Source organism: Lepidochelys kempii, chromosome 7, assembly GCF_965140285.1.
Source record: "Lepidochelys kempii isolate rLepKem1 chromosome 7, rLepKem1.hap1, whole genome shotgun sequence".
NCBI classification, from domain to species: Eukaryota; Metazoa; Chordata; order Testudines; family Cheloniidae; genus Lepidochelys; species Lepidochelys kempii.
This window is the reverse complement of record NC_136386.1, coordinates 125,880,836-125,904,103: the sequence shown is the minus strand read 5'-3', so window position 1 is coordinate 125,904,103 and position 23,268 is coordinate 125,880,836. Positions and strand designations below refer to the sequence as shown.

General features: G+C 51.3%; 1 protein-coding gene across 5 annotated transcripts in view; it reads left to right on the top strand.

Annotated features, from left to right (window-relative positions):
- Positions 1-23,268, top strand: part of DNMBP (dynamin binding protein) — an 88,726-nt gene that overhangs the window by 15,997 nt on the left and 49,461 nt on the right. For 3 of the 5 annotated variants that reach the window (XM_078853910.1, XM_078853911.1, XM_078853909.1), the window contains exons 2-4: positions 12,922-13,076; positions 16,808-16,930; positions 17,373-19,340. In XM_078853910.1, coding sequence (XP_078710036.1) covers positions 12,932-13,076; positions 16,808-16,930; positions 17,373-19,340 — 2,236 coding nt within the window. In that variant the 5' untranslated portion in view covers positions 12,922-12,931. Of the gene's footprint in view, positions 1-9,887; positions 9,911-12,921; positions 13,077-16,807; positions 16,931-17,372; positions 19,341-23,268 lie in introns of those variants that run through there. The other 2 variants (XM_073354680.2, XM_078853912.1) reach the window with 2 other exon arrangements.

The following is a 23,268-nucleotide window of genomic DNA, read 5'->3' as shown; positions in this document are numbered from 1 at the left end:
AAGAAGGTTGGTGGCAATTGGATGTCTAAAATAATGAGTGCCAGTGAAAATGAGGTAGGATCAGAGTCTAAAATAGGGAAAGAACAAGTCAAAAATTACTGAGATAAGTTAGATGTCTTTAAATCACTAGGGCCTGATGAAATGCATCCTAGAATACTCAAGGAGCTGACTGAGGAGATATCTGAGCCCTTAGCAATTATCTTTGAAAAGTCATGGAAGATGGGAGAGGTTCCAGAAGACTGGAAAAGGGCAAATATAGTGCCCATCTATAAAAGGGGAAATAAGGCAAACCGGGGAATTACAGACCAGTCAGCTTAACTTTTGTACCCGGAAAGATAATGGAGCAAATAATTAAGCAATCAATTTGGAAATGTCTAGAAGATAATAAGGTGATAAATAATAGTGAGCATGGATTTGTCAAGAACAAATCACGTCAAACTAACCTGATAGCTTTCTTTGACAGGGTAACAAGCCCTGTGGATGGGGGGAAGCAGTAGATGTGGTATACCTTGACTTTAGTAAAGCTTCTGATACTGTCTCGCATGACCTTCTCATAAACAAACTACGAAAATGCAACCTAGATGGAGCTACTATAAGGTGTGTGCATGACTGGTTGGAAAATCGTTCCCAGAGAGTAGTTATCAGTGGTTCACAGTGATGCTGGAAGGGCATAACTAGTGGGGTCCCGCAGGGATTGGTTCTGGGTCTGGTTCTGTTCAGTATCTTCATCAGTGATTTAGATAATGGCATAGAGAGTACATTTATAAAGCTTGTGGATGATACCAAGCTGGGAGGGGTTGCAAGTGCATTGGAGGATATGATTAAAATTCAAAATGATCTGGACAAACTGGAGAAATGGTCTGAGGTAAATAGGATGAAATTCAATAAGGACAAATGCCAAGTATTCCACTTAGGAAGGAACAATCAGTTGCACACACACAAAATGGGAAATAACTGCCTAGGAAGGAGTACTGCGGAAAGAGATCTGGGGGTCATAGTGGATCACAAGCTAAATATGAGTCAACAGTATAATGCTGTTGCAAAAAAAGCAAGCATCATTTTGAGATGTATTAGCCGGAGTCTTGTAAGCAAGACACAAAAAGTAATTCTTCTCCTCTACACCGTGCTGATTAGGCCTCAGTTTGAGTATTGTGTCCAGTTCTGGGCGCCATGTTTTAGGAAAGATGTGGACAGATTGGAGAAAGTCCAGAGAAGAGCAACAAAAATTATTAAAGGTCTAGAAAACATGACCTATGAGGGAAGATTGAAAAAAATGGGTTTGTTTAGTCTGGAGAGGAGAACACTGAGGGGGGACATGGTAACAGTTTTCAAGTACATAAAAGGTTATAAGGAGGAGGGAGAAAAATTGTTCTTGTTAACCTCCTTAAATTGCAGCAAGGACGATTTAGGTTGGACATTAGGAAAAAATTCCTAACTGTCAAGGTGGTTAAGCACTGGAATAAATTGCCTAGGGAGGTGGTGGAATCTCCATCATTGGGGATATTTAAGAGCAGGTTAGACAAACACCTGTCAGGGATGGTCTAGATAATACTTAGTCCTGCCTTGAGTGCAGGGGACTGTACTAGATGACCTCTTGAGGTCCAGTTCTTCTAGATGTGAGTTTGCAGCAGGTGGTCAGCAAGCAGGCACTCCTGGGGCGAGACAAGGCCAAGGTCCTGGAAAAATTAATAATACATCTGAGTCTTGTTATGGAAGAAACAGAGGTGAAAGTAAGCCGGGTTGCTCCGGTGCGGCCTACTGGCAAGAGCCTGTGCGTCACAGCAGGGCAGATCGGCTTCCCCAGGTGGCAATTTAAAGGGCCTGGGGATCCCAGCAGTGGCTGGAGCCCCAAGCCCTTTAAATTGTCGCCAGAGCCCTGCTGCCAGAGCCCTGGGGAAGCGGCCTGGGTGGCTCCTGCCGCAGCTACTGCCGCGTGTCCTTTAAATTGTCCCTGGAGCCTGCCGGAGCCCTGGGGTAGCTGGTGTCAGGGCTCTGGTGGCTATTTAAAGGTCCCAGGGCAGTAACGGCGGCCAGAGCCCTGGGCCCTTTAAATCGCTGTCCGAGCCCCCCAGCTGCCACTGCTACCCCGGGGCTCCAGCAGGGGGCTTGGGTGGTGATTTAAAGGGCCCGGGGCTCCCACTGCTGCTACCCTCCGGAGCCCTTTAAATCGACAGCCGAGCCCTGCTGCTGGAGCCCCAGGGTAGTGGCAGCCGGGGGCTCCAGCAGTGATTTAAAGAGCCAGGGGCTCCCAGCTGCCACTACTGCAGCAGAGCCCTGGGCCCTTTAAAGCTCCGCCAGAGCGTGGGGCCCCGGGGTAGCAGAGGCAGCCGGGAGTCCCTGGGGCTCTGATGGTTATTCAAAGGGCCTGGGGCTCCGCTGCGGTAGTGGCAGCTGGAGCCCCGGGCCCTTTAAATTGCCTCTGAGCCCTGGGGCTCCCAGCCGCTTCTGCAGCTGGCAGCTCCAGGGTGATTTAAAGGGCCTGGGGCTCCCAGCTGCTGCTACCATAGTCCCAGCCCCGGGCCCTTTAAATCTTGATTTAAAGGCCCTGGGGATGTAAAGGCCCCGCCTCTTCCGGTAGAACCCTAAGTCCTTTAAGTTACTTTCACCCCGGGAACAAGTAAACTTCACAGGTTGGTTTGCTCCCTTCAAACAGATTAGCACATTGACTGAGCCCACAGAGAAAGACACAACACACACTCCTGTGTTCAGGGAAGAGTCCCAGCGCATTCCAGAAAAGGGACAGCTTTTCTCAAATGCTGAGACCTGAAGTTTCATGGTGCTTGCAAGGGTGTAGTTTGCAATGCTGCAAACCTTTGTGTGCAAAGAAATAGCATTACTTCTGGAAGCCCCAGTGAGATATCTGATGTAAATGGGAATAAGAGCAGGAAGGGCTTGGTGCTGCCTAGTGATGTGCACAATCTTTGCTCAGATTCTCCAGAAATCCTGGGAGCAGTTTTTGGGCTCACAACTCCCCCATTCAATGGCTCCTGTAACCCAAAAGAAAATTGTTAGCAGATGAGAGTTTGAACTGTGGTGAGACCAAATTGTCACTTAATTGAAAATATGGACTTCCCCCCAGCTCCCTTAGACTTCTCACATTATTAGTTTGTCACATTTTACCATTCCCCTGAAATTCTGGCCTTGCTCTTCCCAAGGAGCTGTTACTTTAACCATTTTTTTGGGTTCCTTAGCAGCTGGGTGAGAACACCCCTCTTTCCTCACACAGCTGAGAGAGACATGAGATGGCTGGGATTTTATTGGCAGCTTTGGCAGTTGTTTCATGCTTCCTTCAATTGTGGGTGCTCTCTTTAAAGATCTTGTTTGGATAAATACATGTTAGTGGATCAGACATGATGTGCAGAGCAACACTCGCCCCCAGTGCCACTTGGAGGTTGAGCAGAGGAGTGCAAGTTGACTTTCTTCCAGGCATTCCCCTTTCATAGCACAGCTCTGCCGCGTGGTGGTCTGTCCTTTCAGTGACTCAGCCCTCCAGACAGGTCACATTTTCAAGTCCACTCCTTTTGGGGTAGCAGAGTCCAGTAATGGGGAGGTCTTTAGGATTAAGCAAGGTATTCAGGGCTTCCCCCTTGGGTTGGGGGTCTCATGGTCCTGGACCCTTGTATCTTCATAGTCTTTCCCCATCTAGGTTCCCCCAAGGGATAAACTTCCATAGTTATCCCTCTTGAGGGGTTGGTAGGGGAGCCCGGACCATCCTCTACACTAAGCTCCAATCCAGAGCCCAGCTGAGTCCTGCACCCTAGGTGGCTATGTGGCTGCCTTCTTGGATCACTTCCTACCACTCCCCTCTCTTTCCACAGGGTAAAATAAATATCTAAACACACAAATCAAGTCTCTGACCTTCAAAGAGTCACAGGTCCCTTCTTTGTAGGCTTGGTCAGGTCACTATCATAGAAATGTGGGACTGGAAGGAACCTCAGTAGATCTCATGATCCAGTCCCCTGGATCAATATTATCTAGAGACCATTAGTGACAGGTGCTTGTCTAACCTGTTCTTAAAAGCTTCCAATGACAGAGATTCCACAACCTCCCTAGGTAATTTGTTCCAGTGCTTAACTACCCTGACAGGAAGTTTTTTCAAATGTTCAACCTAAATCTCCCTTACTGCAAATTAAGTCCCATTACTTTTTCTCCTATCCTCAGTGGTTAAGGAGAATAATTTATCACACTCCTCGTTGTATGGACATTGTATATTCTTGGAGACACTTACCATGTTCCCCATTCAGTCTTCTCTTCTCCAAACTAAACAAACGCTGTTTTTTCAATTTTTCCTTGTAGGACATGATTCCTAGAACTGTAATAATTTTTATTCTCCCCTCCGGACTTTTTTCAATTTGTCCACATCTTTCCTGAGGTGTGGCGCTCAGCACTGGGCGCACTGCTCCAGGTGAAACCTTATCAGTGCTGAGCAGAGCAAAAAAATTACTTGTGGTATCTAGTGTACTACACTCCTGATAGTACATCCCAGAATGCTGGTTTCTTACATTGTTGAATCATATTCAGTTTGCAATCTGCTATAACTCCCAGATCCTTTTCTGCAGTACTCCTTCCTAGGCAGTCATTTCCCATTTTGTATTTGTAATTCTAATTCTGTCCTCCAAAGTACTTGTAACCCCTCCCAGCTTGGTATTGTCCACAAACTATATAAGTGTACTCTCTATTCCATTATACAAAATATTTATGAAGATATTGAATAGAACCGGCCTGAGGATAGATCCTTGCCGGACCCCACTTGATATTCTCTTCTAGCTTGACTGTGAACTATTGATAACATTTCACCACAAAGATGGACTACAGGCCGTCAGGAACAGTATCCCCGATAATGTCACAGCAAACCTGATGGCTGAACTTTGTGACTTTGTCCTCACCCATAACTGTTTCACATTGGTGGACAATATATACCTTCAAATCAGCGGCACTGCTATGGGTACCCGCATGGCCCTACAGGATGCCAACATTTTTATGGCTGACTTAGAACAACGCTTCCTCAGCTCTTGTCCCCTAATGCCCCTACTCTACTTAGCACTATATTTATGACATCTTCATCATCTGGACCCATGGAAAAGAAGCCCTTGAGGAATTCCACCATGATTTCAACAATTTCCATCCCATCATCAACCTCAGCCTGGACCAGTCCACACAAGAGATCCACTTCCTGGACACTATGGCGCTAATAAGCGATGGTCACATAACCATCACCCTATACTGGAAACCTACTGATAGCTATTCCTACCTACATGCCTCCAGCTTTCACCCAGACCACACCACATGATCCATTGTCTACAGCCAAGCTCTATGATACAACTGCTCCAACCCCTCAGACAGAGACAAACACCTACAAAATCTCTATCAAGCATTCTTACAACTACAATACCCACCTGGTGAAGTGAAGAAACAGATTGACAGAGCCAGAAGAGTAGCCAGAAGTCACCTACTACAGGACAGGCCCAACAAAGAAAATAACAGAACGCCTCTAGCCATCACCTTCAGCCCCCGACTAAAACCTCTCCAACGCATCATCAAGGATCTACAACCTATCCTGAAGGACGACCCATCACTCTCACAGATCTTGGGAGACAGGCCAGTCCTTGCCTACAGACAGCCCCTCAACCAATATGCAAACTAGGTACAATTAACTTAGGCTTGAATAGAGTCTGGGAGTGGATGGGTCATTACACAAAGTAAAACTATTTCCCCATGTTTATTTTCCCTCTCCACCCCCCACTGTTCCTCAGATGTTCTTGTCAACTGCTGGAAATGGCCCACCTTGATTATCACTACAAAAGGTCGTCGTTGCGCCCCCCCTCCTCCCCCCCCGCTCTCCTGCTGGTAATAACACACCTTAAGTGATCACTCTCGTTACAGTTTGTATTTTACACTGAATGCATCTGATGAAGTGAGCTGTAGCTCACGAAAGCTTATGCTCAAATAGATTGGTTAGTCTCTAAGGTGCCACAACTACTCCTTTTCTTTTTGCGAATACAGACTAACACAGCTGCTACTCTGAAACCTGTTGATAACTAGTTACTCTCTGAGTGTGTTTTTCCAACCACTTGTGCACCCACCTTATAGGAAGTTCTTCTATGCTATATTTACCCAGTTTGCTTATGAGAAGATCATTTGAGACCGTATCAAAAGCCCTACTAAAGTCGAGATATATCACATCTGTTGCGTCCCCCCATCCACAAGACTTCTAGGTCCTTACAAATTGATTGTTTGATTATTTGCTCCATTATCTTTCCGTGTACTGAAGTTGAGCTAACTGGATCGTAATTCCCTGGGTTGTCCTTACTCCCCCTTTTACAGATAGGCACTATGTTTTCCCTTTTCCAGACCTCTGAGATCTCTCCTGTCCTCCATGAATTTCTCTGAGATAATCACCAATGGCTGAGAGATCTCTTCAGCCGGTTCCTTAAATATTGTAGGATGCGTTTCATCAGGCCCTGCTGACTTGAAGACATCTAACCTGTCTAAGCAATTCTTAACTTGTTCTTTCCCTATTTTAGACTCCGATCCTGCCCCATTGGCACTGATGTTCACTGTGTTAGTCATCCAGTCTCTGCTGACCTTTTTGGTGAAAGCTGAAACAAAAAAGACATTTAACACTTCAGCCATTGCTGCGTTTTCTGTTGTTCTGCTATTGCCAGGCCTCAGACAGCAAGAGCTCCTGTGGAATTTCTTCCCAGGAGTTCAGAGTGTAGGTCAGCTCACCTGCACTGTCTGCCTGCCACTGAGCTCCTCAGCCAATCCAAGCTTTGCAGGTGCATTGAAACACAGTTCCCAAACCCCTTCCTCTCCAGGGTACACCCCATCACACATGGATACTGTGTTCTATTATTACTGACATTGTTTGATACATAGCAACAGAGGAATTGCCATACTGTATCAGAGCAGTGGTCCATCTATCTGGGCATTTATATGGCTCACATCTGTGCCTCTTCCCCCTGCTGAGGTAGGGAGAGGAGTTGTTATCTGCATTTTACAGATGGGGACCTGAGGCACAGCGAGTGGAAGGGACCTACCCAAAGCCTGACAGAGAGTTGGTGGCAGAGCCAGGAACTAGAGTCAGAGAATTTAAGGCCAGAAGGGACCACTAGATCATCTAGTCCAGTGTTTCTCAATGACCGGTCTGTGGACTGGCGCCGGTCCCGGAGATCTCCCTGACACAGGTTAGGAAGGCAGCAAGCCGGTCACTGGTATCAAAAAGATTGAGAAACACTGGACCTAGCCTGACCTCTTGTATGTTGCAGGAACGGAACCTATAACCTCCAGCCCAGTGCACTCCAGATACTTCCTGTCATAGCTTCTGACCACAACCAGCGCCAGCTGCTTCAGAGGAAAGTGCAAGAAACCCCATACGGGCCTGTTATGGAATCATATGCCCATGGGGGAAGTTTCTCTCTAGTGCCCATCTTTTAACTGGCTGGCTTATGTTCTGAAGCAGGAAAGTTTAGTATACCCTCTTCTAATTTTAGCCTTTCTAATGTACCCGTGTACATTCATATTCTCGTTATAAATGTCTCATCTTTTTCTGACTCTCACTAAGATCCTGACCTCAGTGGTTGGTATCTTGTGGCAAGGAGTTTCACCGGCTAATTATAAGTTGTAGAAAAATATTTCCTTCTACCAGTTTTAAATGTATTGTCTTTCAGTATTCAGAATGTCCGGTGTTCTGCATTGGTTCGTATTTTTATGGTGCTGTTCCGTTCTCTTTGTGGATTATATTGCTATACATTGTATCACATTTGCTGTGAGTTTGTCTCACTGACTTTTTACTTTGCTACATGTTAGTACAGAAATGTTTGATAAATGTGTTATAGAGCTGTGGGAGCAGTGTGGTCACATGAGGTACAAAAGCACTATCCTGTTGGGACATCTCTGGTCCCGTCCCCTTCCTGTAGGCTATAGAGGGACTGTTCTCTTCAGTATTTTTCCCATTGCTTTCTAGCTCAATTTTAAAGGCCACCTGCAAAGGAAAGGACGATTTGGTTAGTGCCCCTTTTTAGCTGCTTTATGGTGAATGCAGGGGCCTGGAATGTTGTAGAGGTTACATTTTTTCCTCTGATACAGAAATTTTAGTAAATGAGGGTTGGGCATTTGACTAGTCCAAAAATTAGTGGTCAGTTGACCAGTCAAATATTGGTCAAATAATGTCAAAAACAGTCAAATATTTTAAAGATTAATTTATTGGAACAGTAACAACAGTAACAAAAAAGAGAGAGGCCAAAGAGGAAAAGAAAAAACAGCCCTCTGAGCGACATAAGTTACACGAATATAAGTGCTGTGCTGTCAGGAGAGCTTTTCCCACTGACATCGCTCCCGCTGCTCGTTGGGAGTGATTTAATTACATCGACAGGAGAACTCTCTCCTGTCAGCACAGAGCGTCTCCTGCTGACATAGCACTGTCCACACTGGCCCTTCTGACGGCGTAACTTAGGTCGCTCTGGGGTGTTTTTTCACACCCATGAGCGTCATAAGTTTTACTGACAAAAGTGCTGGTGCAGACACAGCCTGAGTTATTTTAACTCAGAAAAATGCAAAACAAAGTGAAGTGAAGCCCTAAAAAAGGGGTGGCACCATCATGCAATCAAACAAGTAGGCTGCCGCCAACATCAGGACATTCTTGCTGGAATATTTGACGGTATTTGACCCTGGTCAAGTAATAGGTCGTCAATTGACATTATTTGATTGGTCAAATTATTTGACTTGCCACTCCTAGTAATGACAAATCCAGACTTCCACAACCTATGTTGCAGGATGCTTTGGATGACCCAGAGATGTGCCTTGGGAACCTTCTTAGCCCTTAGTTGAAGGGATGGGGGTGTTGAATCCTTAACAAAGACCTCTTGTCTCCTAAGTAATTGAGTTTGGAAGGTTTCAGAGTAACAGCCCTGTTAGTCTGTATTCGCAAAAAGAAAAGGAGTACTTGTGGCACCTTAGAGACTAACCAATTTATTTGAGCATAAGGGCTTTCATGAGCTACAGCTCACTTCATCGGATGCATTCAGTGGAGATGCATTCAGTGGATGTTCAGGATTGAAAGCCCTGACAGGCTGGATCCAGCCCGCGGGCTATAGTTTGGTCCCCCCGCTTTAAGGTAAAGATTCTGTCACAGGTATTTTTACTAAAAGTCAGGGAGAGGTCACAGGCAATAAACACACATTCATGGAAGCCCATGGCCTGTCCCTGACTTTCACTAAAAATACCCTGGGGTGGGAGGAGACTAACAGTCAGAGCGCTGCAAGGGGTTGACCTCCTGCAGCTGCTCCAGCCCCAGGAGGGCTGACCCAACCACTTCAGCGCTTTGGCCGCTGCTTCAGCAGCCCCGGGGCTGACTGCTGCTCCAGCCCTGCCCCGGAAGACGTCACGGAATCCATTACCTCCATGACAGAATCATGTCCTTAGTAATACCCTTTAGCTGCATCCATGTGACACATCTGTTGAACACATTTACACATTCTTCTATTTAAACGGGCTCCAGTTATCCCATCATGAACCACCCTAAATAATTCTTCATCCTCCTTCATGCTTACAGATAGTTATCATGTCTCTCCTCCCTCCCCCAATCAGGATTTAGATGAGTAGCACATAGCTTTGTTGTTCGTTCTGCATCAGTCTGTCCCTGCAGCCCCGAACTTGTGTCTGGTACATGTCCCTGCATTCCCTCAGGTCCCCTGATTTCTTTCTGGTACAAAATTGCCTTCCATTTTATGTGTTGTATATTATTTGTATTGAAGCGTGCCTACTAGACCTTGTTCCACTGTGCTGTGAGCGCTGTACAAACATATAATGAAGAGAGAGCCTCTGCCCCAAAGAGTGTATATGGGAAGGATAAGATGAGACGGCAGGTCGGTACAACAGCCAGACAAGCCATCAAAGGTGACTGATTCTGGTTAGTGTGATAAGGAGCCATCACAGCACACTTGCTCATTGTTGAGTGTTATGCAGGCGCTGTGGCAGAGCTGAATGTTAAGAGGCAATTTGGAGGACGCGATGTGGCTTTGTGGATGTCTGCAGGGAGCTTGTCCTCTGTTTGAGGAGCAGCATGGGAGAAAGCAGGATGATGCATGCTGGAAACTGTAGTCACCCTGTATGCTCTTACTGCCCTCTAGACAGAGGCTGGCGTTACTCTCTGTTGTTGTCGATGCTGCTGTATGACGTTCCTGGAAGCATCTGTTTAATTTCCTGCCCGCTCTCACTCTTGGGTTTCCCCTGCAGCCCACCCACGTAGTTTGATTCTCGTTCGGATGCACATTAGGGTTTGTGCTCCTCGGGGCCACGTGTTGGGCGTGTCTCCTGGGCACACTTGGCCTTTTGGACGCACTAAGCAGGCTCCTTTTTTGAAAATTCTCTTTGAAGGGAGAGACCGAGAACTCTCCAGTGCTCAGGTTTCCTGCATTCTGGCTCGGTGTGTCTATGAACCTGTCCCCGTTCTGTGCGGCCCCTGCCAGCTGTGAGAGCTGCCGAGGCCCTTTGCTGGGTGGTGCGTGTCTTTTCCTGTGTGCTGGCTGTATGGGAGAGCCTGGGATGAGGAGAGACATGCCAAGGCAGTGTTCTGGCAGAACACAAACTCTGCATTGTTCCTGTGAGGTAATTTGCACTTGATAAATAAAGCAGCCCCGTCAGCAGAAAGTGTTGCCATGGCTGGGTTCTCCTCTGCATCCAAAGGCACTGCTGCAGACCTGGGGCGGTTGGGGGAGCCTCTGGCTCGTCTGGGCCCGCTGTTTTCTGAGGTACAGACCCGGGGCTGGGGGTAGCTGCTGGCTGGTCCAAGCCCCGCTGCTCTCTGAGGTGCAGACCTGGGGCTCTGGGGGGAGCCTCTGGCTGGTCTGGGCCCTCCTGCTCTCTGAGGTGCAACCCTAGGGTATGTGTGGGGAACTGCTGGCTGATCCGGGCCCAGCTGCTCTCTGAGGTGCAGCCTTGGGGCGGTGGGGGAAGCTGCTGGCTCGGGGTTGGGGCCCTGTTGCTCTCTGAGGTGCAGCCCCGGTGTGGTGTGAGGGAGCTGCTGGCTGGTCCGTGGCCCACTGCTCTCTGAGTTGCAGACCTGGGGCAATGTGGGGAGCCGAGGCTGATCTCGGCCCCACTGCTCTCTGAGGCATAGTCACTGAGAGGTCCTTTCTGGTCCCCAAGTCAGAGGATCCCTTCCAGTTCCTCTCCTGAGGGCTCAACGGCCGTAGGTTGGGATGAGAGGAATGCTCTGCTCAAGCTGCAGGTTCATCCCTTGGGCTTGGGCGCGTTACAGATGCCTTTAGAGAAGACCTGTTGGATGCAAAATGGAGCTGAGTCAGACGGGGGGGTCTCAGCTTGCAGAGTCATTTCCAGCAGCACCCCTGAGTTGTGCGGCCCGTTGCAAGCAAGGGGAACTGGTGCAGTGTGTGCATGTGCCCACCTCGCTGGGTGTGTTCCCAGGCATGTTTCTGCAAGGAGGGCTCGGGGCCTGGCCCATGTTTGCATTGTGTATGTGGCCGTTTCAGCACCAGTCTCCAGAACGCAAGCTGGGGTCTCGCTGCTCCCTCCCCGGTGCCAACCCCAGCCGCTGGGAGCAGGCAGTTTGGGGGCTATCTCAGACTGTTTTGTGCTGGCACCCTTCCTACAAGGGGCACTGTGGAGCCGCATGGAGAATAACTGACGCTACAGGCCGTGGGAGCTTTCATCGTTACTGGCGTGTTCCACTCTGTACAGGACCCAGTCTCAGCCACCTCTGCCCAGAGATCACAGTGTATAGTACGTGTCAGGGGACTATGCCAGGCCAGGCCACGAAGGGCACACAGGGGGAACGACAGGGCGACATTTTCCTGTTGGTTCCTTGAAGGTATTGTGAGTGGGGAGAGTGATTGGGTGGACTGGAATGGGGAGGGAAATCCATGCCCACAGCTCTTACTGGGGAAATGAGTGGCAGTGCCCTCTGCCCCCCTCTGTAACTCTGATAGGGGGTTGGTGGTGCCCCGTGGCTCTGGCAGTGTGCGGGCGGGTGTTGCAGTGACCCCCCCCCTTGCTCTGGCAGTGCACACAGGTGGGTGTTGCAGTGACCTTCCTCTCCCCCGTGGCTCTGGCAGTGTGCGGGCGGGTGTTGCAGTGACCCCCCCCTTGCTCTGGCAGTGCACACAGGTGGGTGTTGCAGTGACCTTCCTCTCCCCCGTGGCTCTGGCAGTGTGCGGGCGGGTGTTGCAGTGACACCCCCCCTTGCTCTGGCAGTGCACACAGGTGGGTGTTGCAGTGACCTTCCTCTCCCCCGTGGCTCTGGCAGTGTGCGGGCGGGTGTTGCAGTGACCCCCCCCCCCCCTTGCTCTGGCAGTGCACACAGGTGGGTGTTGCAGCGACCTTCCTCTCCCCCGTGGCTCTGGCACTGCGCGGGTGGGTGTTGCAATGACCCCCCCCCATGGCTCTGCAGTGGGTGGGTGGGTGTTGCGGCGCCCTGTACCTCTTCTGTATGACTGTCAGAGGCAACGCCATGTTGCTGCTACTGTTTATCTGCCTGCAGGTCCCGCAGGCAGCGTGCCCAGTCCGGTGTGTCAGGGAAGCGGTGAGCTTCCTCTCCCGCCTCTTATTTCCTTTCTGACGGGAATTAATTTCCAGCATCTCTCGCTGCTTCTTCCCCATTATCTCCCCCTGAGTTCAGCCCAAGTGCGCTCTCTGGCACCAGGGTCCAGAGATACGGGACAGGACAGCTAAAGCACTGCGAGCCATCCTTGCTGCAGGGTTTCAGCTCCCCCTTGCAGTGAGCTCTGATCCCTGTGGGATGAGTGAGTGCAGGCATGGGGACCCCTATGCGGTCATTAGCCCGTTTTCCTCGGGGAGGGTTTACACCACCCTCATTGCTCTGTCTGTCTCTCTGGTGACTCTGTGCTCATTGCCATGTATTTCAGCCTGAGGGACTGAGTCTGTCTGTGTCCTGTCCTGCAGATCCTGAGCAATGGAGGCTGGATCCGTGGTGCGAGCTGTCTTTGATTTCTGCCCCAGCGTCTCTGAAGAGCTGCCCCTGTTTGTGGGGGACATCATAGAGGTGCTGCGGGTGGTGGACGAGTTCTGGCTCCTTGGGAAGAAGGAGGGGATCAGAGGTAAGAGCTAAAAGGTGCTGAGCAGGATCCACAGAGATGGAGGTTTCCTAGGGTCAGTGGTTCTCACCCTGTGGTCTGTGGACTATGTCTAAGGCTGTGGTCCCCAAACTATGGGGAACACCTCCTAGGGGGCACGGAGGAACATTTTGTGGGGGGAGCGGCAGGGCCCAGGCCAGCCCCAATGGGGAAAGGGAAGGGCGCACCACCCAGCCCCGCTCTCCTCCCAGCCACAGCTGCAAGTCCAGCTGTGGTCCCTGGCTCCTGGCCCCAACCATGGGCCCACTTCTGGCTGCAATTCCCGACCCCAGGCCTGCTTCCGGGCTCCTGGCCACAGCCACAGCCCTGCTCCTGGCCCCAGCTCCTGATCGTGGTTCTGGGGAGGGTGCGGAACAGGTAAGGGGGGACATGGACAAAAACATTTGGGGACTGCTGGTCTGAAGGGGTCCATGAAAGCCAGACTGAAAACTGAACAGAATTCAACTGTAGGTAAAGACCATAGATTTCCAAAGGGGTCCACGCCTCCATTCAAAATTTTTGGGAGTCCGCAGGTGAAAAACAGTTGAGACCCACTGTCCTAGGTAACTTTGGGTAGGTCAGTTACCCCATCTGGGTGCATTCCCCCTCGGCCAAGGGCCATTCTGATGGCGAATGCGGGGGCCAGAGCTGTTTGACCAGATCCTGGAGTCTTCTCTCACTTGGGCTGTATCTGATGCTCAAAATGTTTTCCCGTCAGCTTCATGTTGAGTCTTAAACAGTCCTTGTTCTTGTTTGTTTTTCAGTAGCGCTGAGTGCAGATAAATCCTCAGCAGGTGGGAGCTAGGTGCTGTACAACACATAGTGAGAGAAGACAGTCCCTGCCCTTACAGGCCTACTGGACGAGGCCATGAAAGGGTGGGAGGGAAACAAAGGCACAGAGAGGGGAAGTGACCTGTGGGTCAGTGGCAGAACTAGAAACAGACCCCGAGTCTCCAGAGCTCTGGTCCAGTGCCCTGCCCGCTGGGCCCTTCTGCCTCTCCATGACAGTCTCTTCAACATCCACCTATTTCTGCTCCTGAAAACTCCCTCTCCCACGGGCCAGTATCCGGACCTGTCTGGATCAGGATAGAATGTGATTTCATTGGGCTCCTGAAAAGACATAAAGAAAAATTGGAAGCTCCAAAATTCCCATAAAGGGCCATTTTAAACTTTTGTAATCTCAACGGCTCTTTCTCGGTGTAATAACAATATTGAGAGAGCATTCAAGCTCTCAGTCAGATGGGAACCAGATCACCTCAAAATGTGATGATTGTTCTCGTCTAGTTACAAAGTGGGCTCAAAACAACCTTAGAATAGGACTGGGATTGCAGCCTTCGGAGAGGCTACTTCGCCTCCTTTGTAACAGAGCAGAGACCCAGAGTCCTGGTCCTGTAGCTCCAAACATGCAGACCTCTGCCACTTGGGCTAAAAAACAAAGGTCGACATTAACTCGAATCTTCAGAAGAGCCCTTTTCTTCTCTCTAGGCCTCAGGTGGCCAACAGAGGGCAATATGTGTGCACATGCATGCACACACAGTCAGCCTGCTCCTGCTTCTACTGACATCACTGGCCCCAAACCAGCTACAAGGAAAGTCACCACAGCTACTTAATCACAATATTTTTTCCCCTGGGCCCGCATTCTTAAGGAGATATGGCTGTGGAGAGTGTGAAGGGGCAGTAACCAGGTGTGTCCTGCGAGCTCAAAGATGAAGAAACAGACAAAAGTCAATCAGGCTAATTCTTAATGACTTGTAACTGAAAAACCATTTGAATTTCCTGCTTTCTCTCTGAGGATATCTGGCTATTTTCAAACTAATTTTCCAAACCAAAAGTTATAGGGGGCCTAAAATAGACCTTTAGAATGGAGAGGCTGCAACCTACCCATAATAATACTTAACACGGTATGGAAATTAATTAATGAAGCCTCACAATTTGGTGTAAGACACAGCAGGATTATTATTTCCATCAATGGGGAGGGAGACCCAGGCAGAGAGCAGGGAACAGACTTGGTCTAGGAAGTCAGCAGCAGAGCCTGGACTAGAACTCGGGTGCATATTAGGCCACTGGCACTGCAGATTAAGGATAGTGACACACTGAATTACACTGAATTGGGAAGAACCATGTCAGGGCGTCAAGAGAGCATCCAGCTCATTATCCCTGTGATTCTTCCAGAAAAAAATATGTAAGCCCTACTTTACTGGTTACCAGAACATCTGCACAGGGCAGTTTCCCTCATCATGGTAATCAGCCTGTCGCTATCTGAGCCATATCTCACCGTAGTATCTGAGTACCTGGCTCAACACTGGGGAGATGCTGCGAACCTGTCCTACGGAATTGCAAACTATCGGTCCAATATATGTAGGGCCCTACCAAATTCACGGGCCACTTTGGTCAATTGCTTGTTCATAGGGTTTTTAAAATTGTAAATTTCATAATTTCAGCTGTTTAAATCTGAAATTTCACGGTGTTGTAATTGTGGGGGTTCTGACCCAAAAAGGAGTTGTGAGGGGGTTGCAGTATTGCCACCCTTTCTTCTGCGCTGCCTCGGAGCCGGGCAGCTGGAGAGTGGCAGCTGCTGGTCGGGAACCCAGCTCTGAGGGCAGGGCCGCCACCAGCAGCAGCGCAGAAGTCAGGGTGGCCGGGTATCGTATTCTGCGCTGCTGCCTGCAGAGCTGGGCCTCGGTCAGCAGCCGCCGCTTCCTGGCTGCCCAGCTCTGAAGGCAGCAGCGCAGCGTGAGGGTGACATGGTGTGGTGTTGCCATGCTTCTGTGCTGCTGCGGGCGGGGCACTGAAGGCAGCACAGAAGTAAGGGTGGCAATCCCTTGATCCCCTAAAATAACCTGGCAACCCCCTGCAACCCCCGTTTGGGTCAGGATCCCCAGTTTGAGAAACGCTGGCCTACCCCATGAAATCTGTACGGTATCGGGTGAAAGCACACGAACGACCAGATTTCACTGTCCGTGACGCGTTTTTCATGACCATAGCGCTTTGTAGCTTCCAGCCTGAGTCTTGCCATCTGATCTGTGTGTGCAGCACCCCAGGGGGCAGGTCCGATTGCAGGATTGGGGCCTCTTTTTATAACCAGTGCATCCTGATCCTGACATGGGGCTTCCCTGTCATAAGACAGAAGATGGAGGCTAAAGGTTATATGTTTGCTTTCCCTGTCTGGGTGTTGGTGACAGTGAGATCACAGTACGCATCCGATGAAGTGAGCTGTAGCTCACGAAAGCTCATGCTCAAATAAATTGGTTAGTCTCTAAGGTGCCACAAGTCCTCCTTTTCTTTTTGCGAATACAGGCTAACACGGCTGTTACTCTGAAACCAGTGAGATCACAGTAATTCAGATGGGCTGCTCATTGCCCTGGGGTATTGGTTGGTCTGTTGGGCATGCAGGGTGGAGGGTACTGTATTTTTCTTTAAAAACTAATAAAGAACAACATTTTCAGAAATCCTCAAGAGCGCCTGACTTCCAAACCCATGGTCATTCCTGTGGTCCATGGGGCCAGCCAGAGGGGATCCTGGGGAGGGGTGGGACTCTTTCCCACACAGAGGAGGGAAGAGTCTGAGTGATGGTGGGGCCGGAGGCGAGGTAGATCCCGGGGGAGGCTGGGTGGTGATGGGGGCGGGGTGGATCTTAGAGGAGTTGGGAATGGGGGACACAGTCTGGGCCCCTGAGAAAGGGGTGACCATGTGCTGACAACTGCTTCTCGTTCTAGGGCAATTTCCCAGCAGTTTTGTGGAGGCAGTGGATATTCCCAGTTTGAAGCAGGGGGAGAAGCTGTTTGTCTGCACCAATGACTTCACGTCCCAGGAGCCAGGGAGCCTGTCACTGCAGAGAGGTAACCTCTGCTCCCTCCCTTTGGCTCCTGCCCTCCCGCTCCCCTGTCCTGTCACTCATGTGCCTTGGGAAACAGAGGGAACCTAGAGCAGCTGAGAAGGGGTTTCCTAACAGCTGTGGATTCTAGGTCCATAGGCTGCTTTGTGCTCCTGCCCCTGTGCACCTGCGGGGCTCAGGCCAACTTTGTACCCTGTGTCCTGAGTTCTGCATGTCCTGCCCCTGCCCCCCAATACACATGTGCTGCACTGGGGTGGCCCCCCAACCCTGGTGTCTCTGTGGGGCTGGGCCAGTACCATATACATGTGCCGCAGGTGCCCCACCACTGCACTCTGCATGGCTGGGCTGGCGAAGGAGGTGACCAGGCCTGGAAGGGGAGTGGGGAAGGACTCAGAAATTGCCATCGGGGTGAGTCCTTGACCCTGTGTTTCTCATTCTCCCCCCAGGAGACATGGTGATCCTGAGTGGCTCCCCAGCCTCCAGTTGGCTCCAGGGTAGAAGCTGCTGGGGCTCCAGGGGCTTCTTCCCATCCTCATGCGTGCGGGAGCTTTGCCTCTCGCCCTGGGGCCGCCGGCTCTCTCAGAGCACTGTCCTGAAGGTGCCTGCTGACTCACTGGGCCAAGCCCGAGCCTTGATGAGCCTCTCTGCTCAGCTGGAGGAGGAGCTGGACTTTAGGGAAGGGGATGTGATCACCATTGTCGATATCCCTGAGCCTGGCTGGTTCACAGGGGAACTGGGAGGTCGAAGCGGGATTTTCCCAGAGGGTTTCGTGGAGCTGCTGGGTCCCTTGAGAGTGACAGGTGGCCCAGAGGAGCTGGGGCCCTACGAGCATTACAGTGTTAATGGCGTTGCAGACATGCCCCCCCAGGAGGAGGGCGGGCAGGAAGGGAGTGAGAAGCCACTGGGCACGTATGGCATTGCACTCTATCAGTTCCAAGCGCTGGAGCCCCAGGAGCTGGATTTTGATGTGGGAGACAGAATCCAGATTGTGGGGGCACTGGAAGATGGCTGGTTGGAGGGCTTGCTGAGGGGGAGACGTGGCATTTTTCCTCACCGGTTTGTGAGGTTGGAGGGCTCTGCTCCCTGCAGGGAAAAGAGGGGCACTGGGATGTTGCAGGAAGAGGGCAGCTGTGGAATGGCCATCCATCAGGACCCAGCAAGTGCCTGCGTTGGGGCCCTTCCCCTGCAAGGGGAAGAAGGGGAAGACGTGAGTGCCTGGGGCTCACACCATGTTGAAGGGAAGTCCAGTACAACTTTGTCCCAAACACCAGTGAGGTCAGAGGATCCTTCTGATGTTGGGGTTGGACAGTGCAAGTCTGCATCCTTGGAAGGGCACCCTCCCAGCACAGAGCTCCAGGGACCCCTTCCCAAGGACACAGTGGGCTCCCTCCCCATTGACTCTGCAAAGGCTATCAATGGCATTTTCCCTACCCCGCAGCTCCCTCCCCAGCCAAAGAGCAGACCCCGTTGCCAAGCAGTTGAATTGGAGCCCAGCCAGAGCCCTGGGGCCTTGCAACGGCCCTTGGACATCCCTGCTTCACCAGAGAGGGAGGGAGAGAGTCCCAGTGTGCCCCCATGGGCACCATGCTCCCCCCTGCACAGTAGCAGGAGCCAAGTCTTCCCTCCTCCCAGTAGCTGGGCTGCAGCAGAGCCCGGAGAAGGTCGGAGGAGCACCCTTTTCCAGGACCTGGCCAGCTGGGTGGAAGATCAAAGGCAGAAATCTAAATCCCGTTCTTCCAGCTTCAGTGGTGCCCATGAGGGCCTGGATACATGGCCTGGTGCCCGAACAGACCGGCCCTCGCCCATGCTGCATGGAGACAGCTGCACTGACCTCGACTCCAAGCTGACAGAGCAGCTGGCACAATTTGAGAAGAGCGTGACTAGCTCTGGAGCTGAGTCAGACAAGAAGGTCTCCCGCCACTTCTCCATCCTGGACTACAGTTCAGAGAAGGACATTGTGTGTGGCTCCCCAGAGTGTGCCCCCCATTGGAGGCTGCCAGAGAGGAGGAAAGGCCTAAGGCCTCCACCTCCCCGCCCCAATGCCCCAGCCCGAGCCGTTTCTCCCTCCTTCTCAGTGCGGCCCTCCCGGCCAGCCCCTCTCCCTCCTCCAAGTAGGCAGAGGAGGAACATGGCCTCTCCACAGCTTCAGCACAGGAGCCAGCCCAGGCAGGAGCCACAGGCAGAGGCGGGCCAGGGGGATTCAGCTGGGGCAGCTGCACGTCAGTGCCCCTTTCTGCTGACAAGGATCCGGGAGGTGGAACAAGACCTGGAGGCTTATGGCAAGACTCGAGCTGAGCTGAACTCGATGCTAGAGCAGCAGCAGGATGAGCTGGTGAGATCAGAGACCCTGGAGAACCTGGATTTCTGTGACTCCAACATCAAAAGCCTCAACGCAGAGTTGCAGGAGCTGAGAGGTGAGACTGCAGCAGCCCTGGAAATCAGGGTGTGGGAGGTACTGGCCCTTTCTCTGTGTCACAGGGGTCCTGGCCGCTGTGGCAACTGGTTCCTTCTCTTTCCTTCTGAGTTCTGAAGTTTGTCTATTTTTGTCAGAGTTGTTCTTATACTAATTTTCATTAATTAAGTTCTCCCAATGCCCCCTCCCTGTTCCCCCATCTCCTCCCCCTCTTTTGACACCCCCTTCGGTCATCCTTCCCTGTGTCCCTCAGACTCACCTTCTCCACTGTCCACTCCTCCCCTTGTACTGCTCCCCCTTCACACTCCTCATCCCTGTTTCCCTCCTGTCCTTCTCCCCCTCCATTGCCCGTCCCCATCACCAGTCAGGGCTGTTGCTGGTGCTACCCTGCCGTGCCCCCTCTCTCAGGAATAATATGGTCCCTGTATCCCACCCTCTGTCCCCTTGTCTGCTGTGGGGGAAGCAGCAGGCCCAGAGTTGCCTTAGAGGCTGGTGATCTCTCCCTGGAAACAGCAGATCAGACAGTGCCTGTGGAGAGAGAGGTGGCAGCTTTTGGCCAGCTCTGGCACTAGGCTTGCTGAAGGACTCCTGCCTGAGATGGAGCTCCAGAGCCATGGGAAGTTGTGTTCCGCTCTGGACCTCTCCGTGCCAGACAAATCAGAGTATGTAGAGAAGAACAGTGAAGCTGAGCTGAGTTAGTGGGAAAGACTAAAGCAGGGTCCCATGCACCTGCCATTCTGTGGAGTCCAGAATTTCAGCTTCCATTGGAAAAAATAACTCTCCGATGCTTACGATGGTCAAGAAAAGCTTAAACATGTGACCTGAGAGTAACTGGTGCAATGATATCTGCCTGAGTTTGCAAAGAACCTGTAACAGTTGCTCTAAGAGGGGAGACCTTCCCAATTTCTCTCAGTGGAGTGTTGTCTCTGAAACATAAAGATGGTGAGTTAAATATCAACATTGTTTCACTACTGACCATTTTAACAGAAACATCTGACCCGTGTGGTACTCCCACACAGCACCTCTCTTTCCTTCCAGGTGCCCCATCACCCCCATTAGTGTTTCTACAATCCAGCTCTCTTAGCAGCACAAACCATGGGCCCAGCATACGTTAGTTTGGATCCACTATCAGAACAAATAGCACGAGAGCTGCTGCTGGGGGGGGTCTGCATTCTTTACTAAATTAATTACAGATCTCTATTCTATCTTTTAAACGAAGCTGCCACAAACCTCCTGTTGCCGGGCTGCAGAATGCAGGGTTCTAGTTGCAGAATTTAGGTTTGTCTGGTTCAGAGCACATGGGGCCTTGATTCAAAGCAAATAAATCCATGTAACTCAGTTGGGGGAGAGAGGATAACAGACTGCAAAGCACTGGAGAGGGAGAGATGATTTGGTGTGATGCTGAACCCGAGGGAATATTCCCTGTTGGGGGATGCATCTGGCCAGGGCACTGTTTCCCCAAGGACGAGGTGAGAGCCCCACTGCCCTGGAGAGGGGAGGGATCTGGTTGAACCTGTGCCATGGCAGTGACTGAGACTGGAAGATCCTTCTCCAGAAGTACAGTGTTAGCCCCCTCCTGATGAGGGACATTGCTCAAGCTCAAATGAACCTGGAAGAGCCTGTCTGGACCCATGACCAGCACCTGCCATGTCAGAACTGGGTCTGTCCTGCAGAGGGAGGCATAGAAGGGAGCCCCTGCAGCCTGGACCCAGGCCTCTCCCAGGTGCTCAAGGTCAGCAAGGGAACACCTGGCCCTTCTGATCACAGAAATTACCGAAATCCTCTGGCAGGTGCCCTGGCCCGTGGTCCTTGGATTCTAGCCCTTCTTGCCAATGTCCTTACAAACACCTGCCCCAGCACTGACCACCCCATCCTGGCACAACTGTCAAGGTGGTGGCAGGGAACTGATTCCAACAGCTCCTGCCTCTGCTGAAGCCCTATATCCCTCCCAGCTGGGTCTAGGCCAGGCCATGGAACCAGAGCCATGCTGGCCACACTGAGGACCGATGACCTCCTGACAGTGGACACACATGATATGCCGAAGCAGCTGCTACTCAACCTATTGTCCGCCTTGGCAGTATTGCTCCTGAAGTACTGTTGACCGGCCTACCTGTCCTGCCTGGGCAACAGAACTGCGCTGCGTGGGCCTTGTTCATTCCTTCCCAGCCGGTCCCACACGGTGCTGATGTGCAGCTGTCGTGCTCCTCCTCTCTCTGGGTATTTGGCTGCGTTGTGTCCCTCCGGGCTTCTGGAAACCACTCCCAAAGGTGGTGGTGTCAGCAGTATGCCAGTAGAACCGCCGTATGGATCCTTGTGTCCAGAGCAGACCCCAACATCTCCCTGGTAATGCAGGGCCAGAGGAAGACTGTAGTGTGCCTGAGGAGCGGCTGGGCTAAACCAAGTCTAGGAAAGACCTAAGTTATTCCAGTCAGAATAAGCAATTGCTCTGAGGAGCTGTTAACCACCTCCACCTCTCCTCCGTAGTTACTGTAGTACCCAGACTGACCCTGTCTCAGTAGTCATTAAAACCATCTCCACCTGGCAGGCTGATTCTGTCCATTCTTCTTGAATGAAGACCAGGCCCTGGCAGCTGACATGTTCATCACCTCCAGGCTGGTGGCTGCAGCTCCTCTGCCTTGACAAGAGCAGCCCAACCCCTAAGTAGAACGGGCCGGAGAAAGTGTATCACACTGGGGCTTTCGTTAAAGTGAACACCCCCTTTTACCCCAAACACCCTGCCATCCTCGAACAAACAAAAACCTTGAAACAAATCAACCTTAAAAAATAAAAGTAAATTAATATATTTACAATACAATACAATAAAACAACCCAAACCCCTCTCTGAGGCAGAGTTTTCACCCTATAAAGAGAGAAGAGCCAGAGACTCCGTGGAGTCCACTGGAGTCTCTTCTTTTGCTGTCAATTCGATGTGGAAGGCACTCAGATACTACAGTGCCGGGCAGCAGATACCACTCTCAGGTGGAAGATGATAGCTTTGCAGCCCACTCTGCCAGATCCAATGCAGGACTGAAGATTGCAGATGAATCTGAAGCAGCCTGTCTGGCCCCATGACCAGCACCTGCCATGTCAGAACTGGGTCTATCCTGCAGTGGGAGGCACAGAAGGAAGTCCCTATATCCTGGACCCAGGGCTCTCCCAGCTGCTCAAGGCCAGTAAGGGAACATCTGAACCCTATGGCTATGTCTACAGCAGCACTTTTGTTGGTCAGGGGGGTGAAAAACCCACCCCCCGAGTGACATAAGTTTTACTGACAGAAGCGCCGGTGCAGACAGCGCTATGTCGGCGGGAGAGCACTCCTGCTGGTCTTTGGGGGTGGTTTAATTATGCCAGCAGGAGAGCTCTCTCCCATCGGCATAGGGAGACCTTACCGCAGTGCAGCCGGTACAGGTCTCTAGTATAGGCATAGCCTTAGTGGGACCTGTTGAGAAGGAATGAACATGGCCCACCTAGCACAGCCCTGTTGTCCCCCGGCAGGCCAGTAGTCCTTCAGGAGCAATAATTCAAGATGGATGACATGTCAAGCAGTAGCTACCTCTGTTCAGTTGGAGAGGCTCACATTGCCTCATAGACCAGCCTGTAGGTGAAGGGCCACCCACCATGGCAGGAATGACCCCCTGCGATGCCGCATTAGTTGGAGCTAGATGCAGACCAGAGTGAGCAGGGCAGAGCTTACTCCAAGCCGCCCAAGGCTTTGGCCACCTCCCAGGGTAGGGCAGGAGGAATCCTGGAGAAGGGCCCAGCCTCGTTCAAAACGTTCCCTTTGGGAAGCCAGAGCAGGAGAAAATATGTCAGTCATTAACGTGGAGGAGGGCAGAGACTGTGCCTAGAACGGGGCAGCTCTCACTGTGTGTGACTGACGGCCTGTGTTGGTATAGCTTACGTCACTCAGCAGTGTGAAAAAACACCCT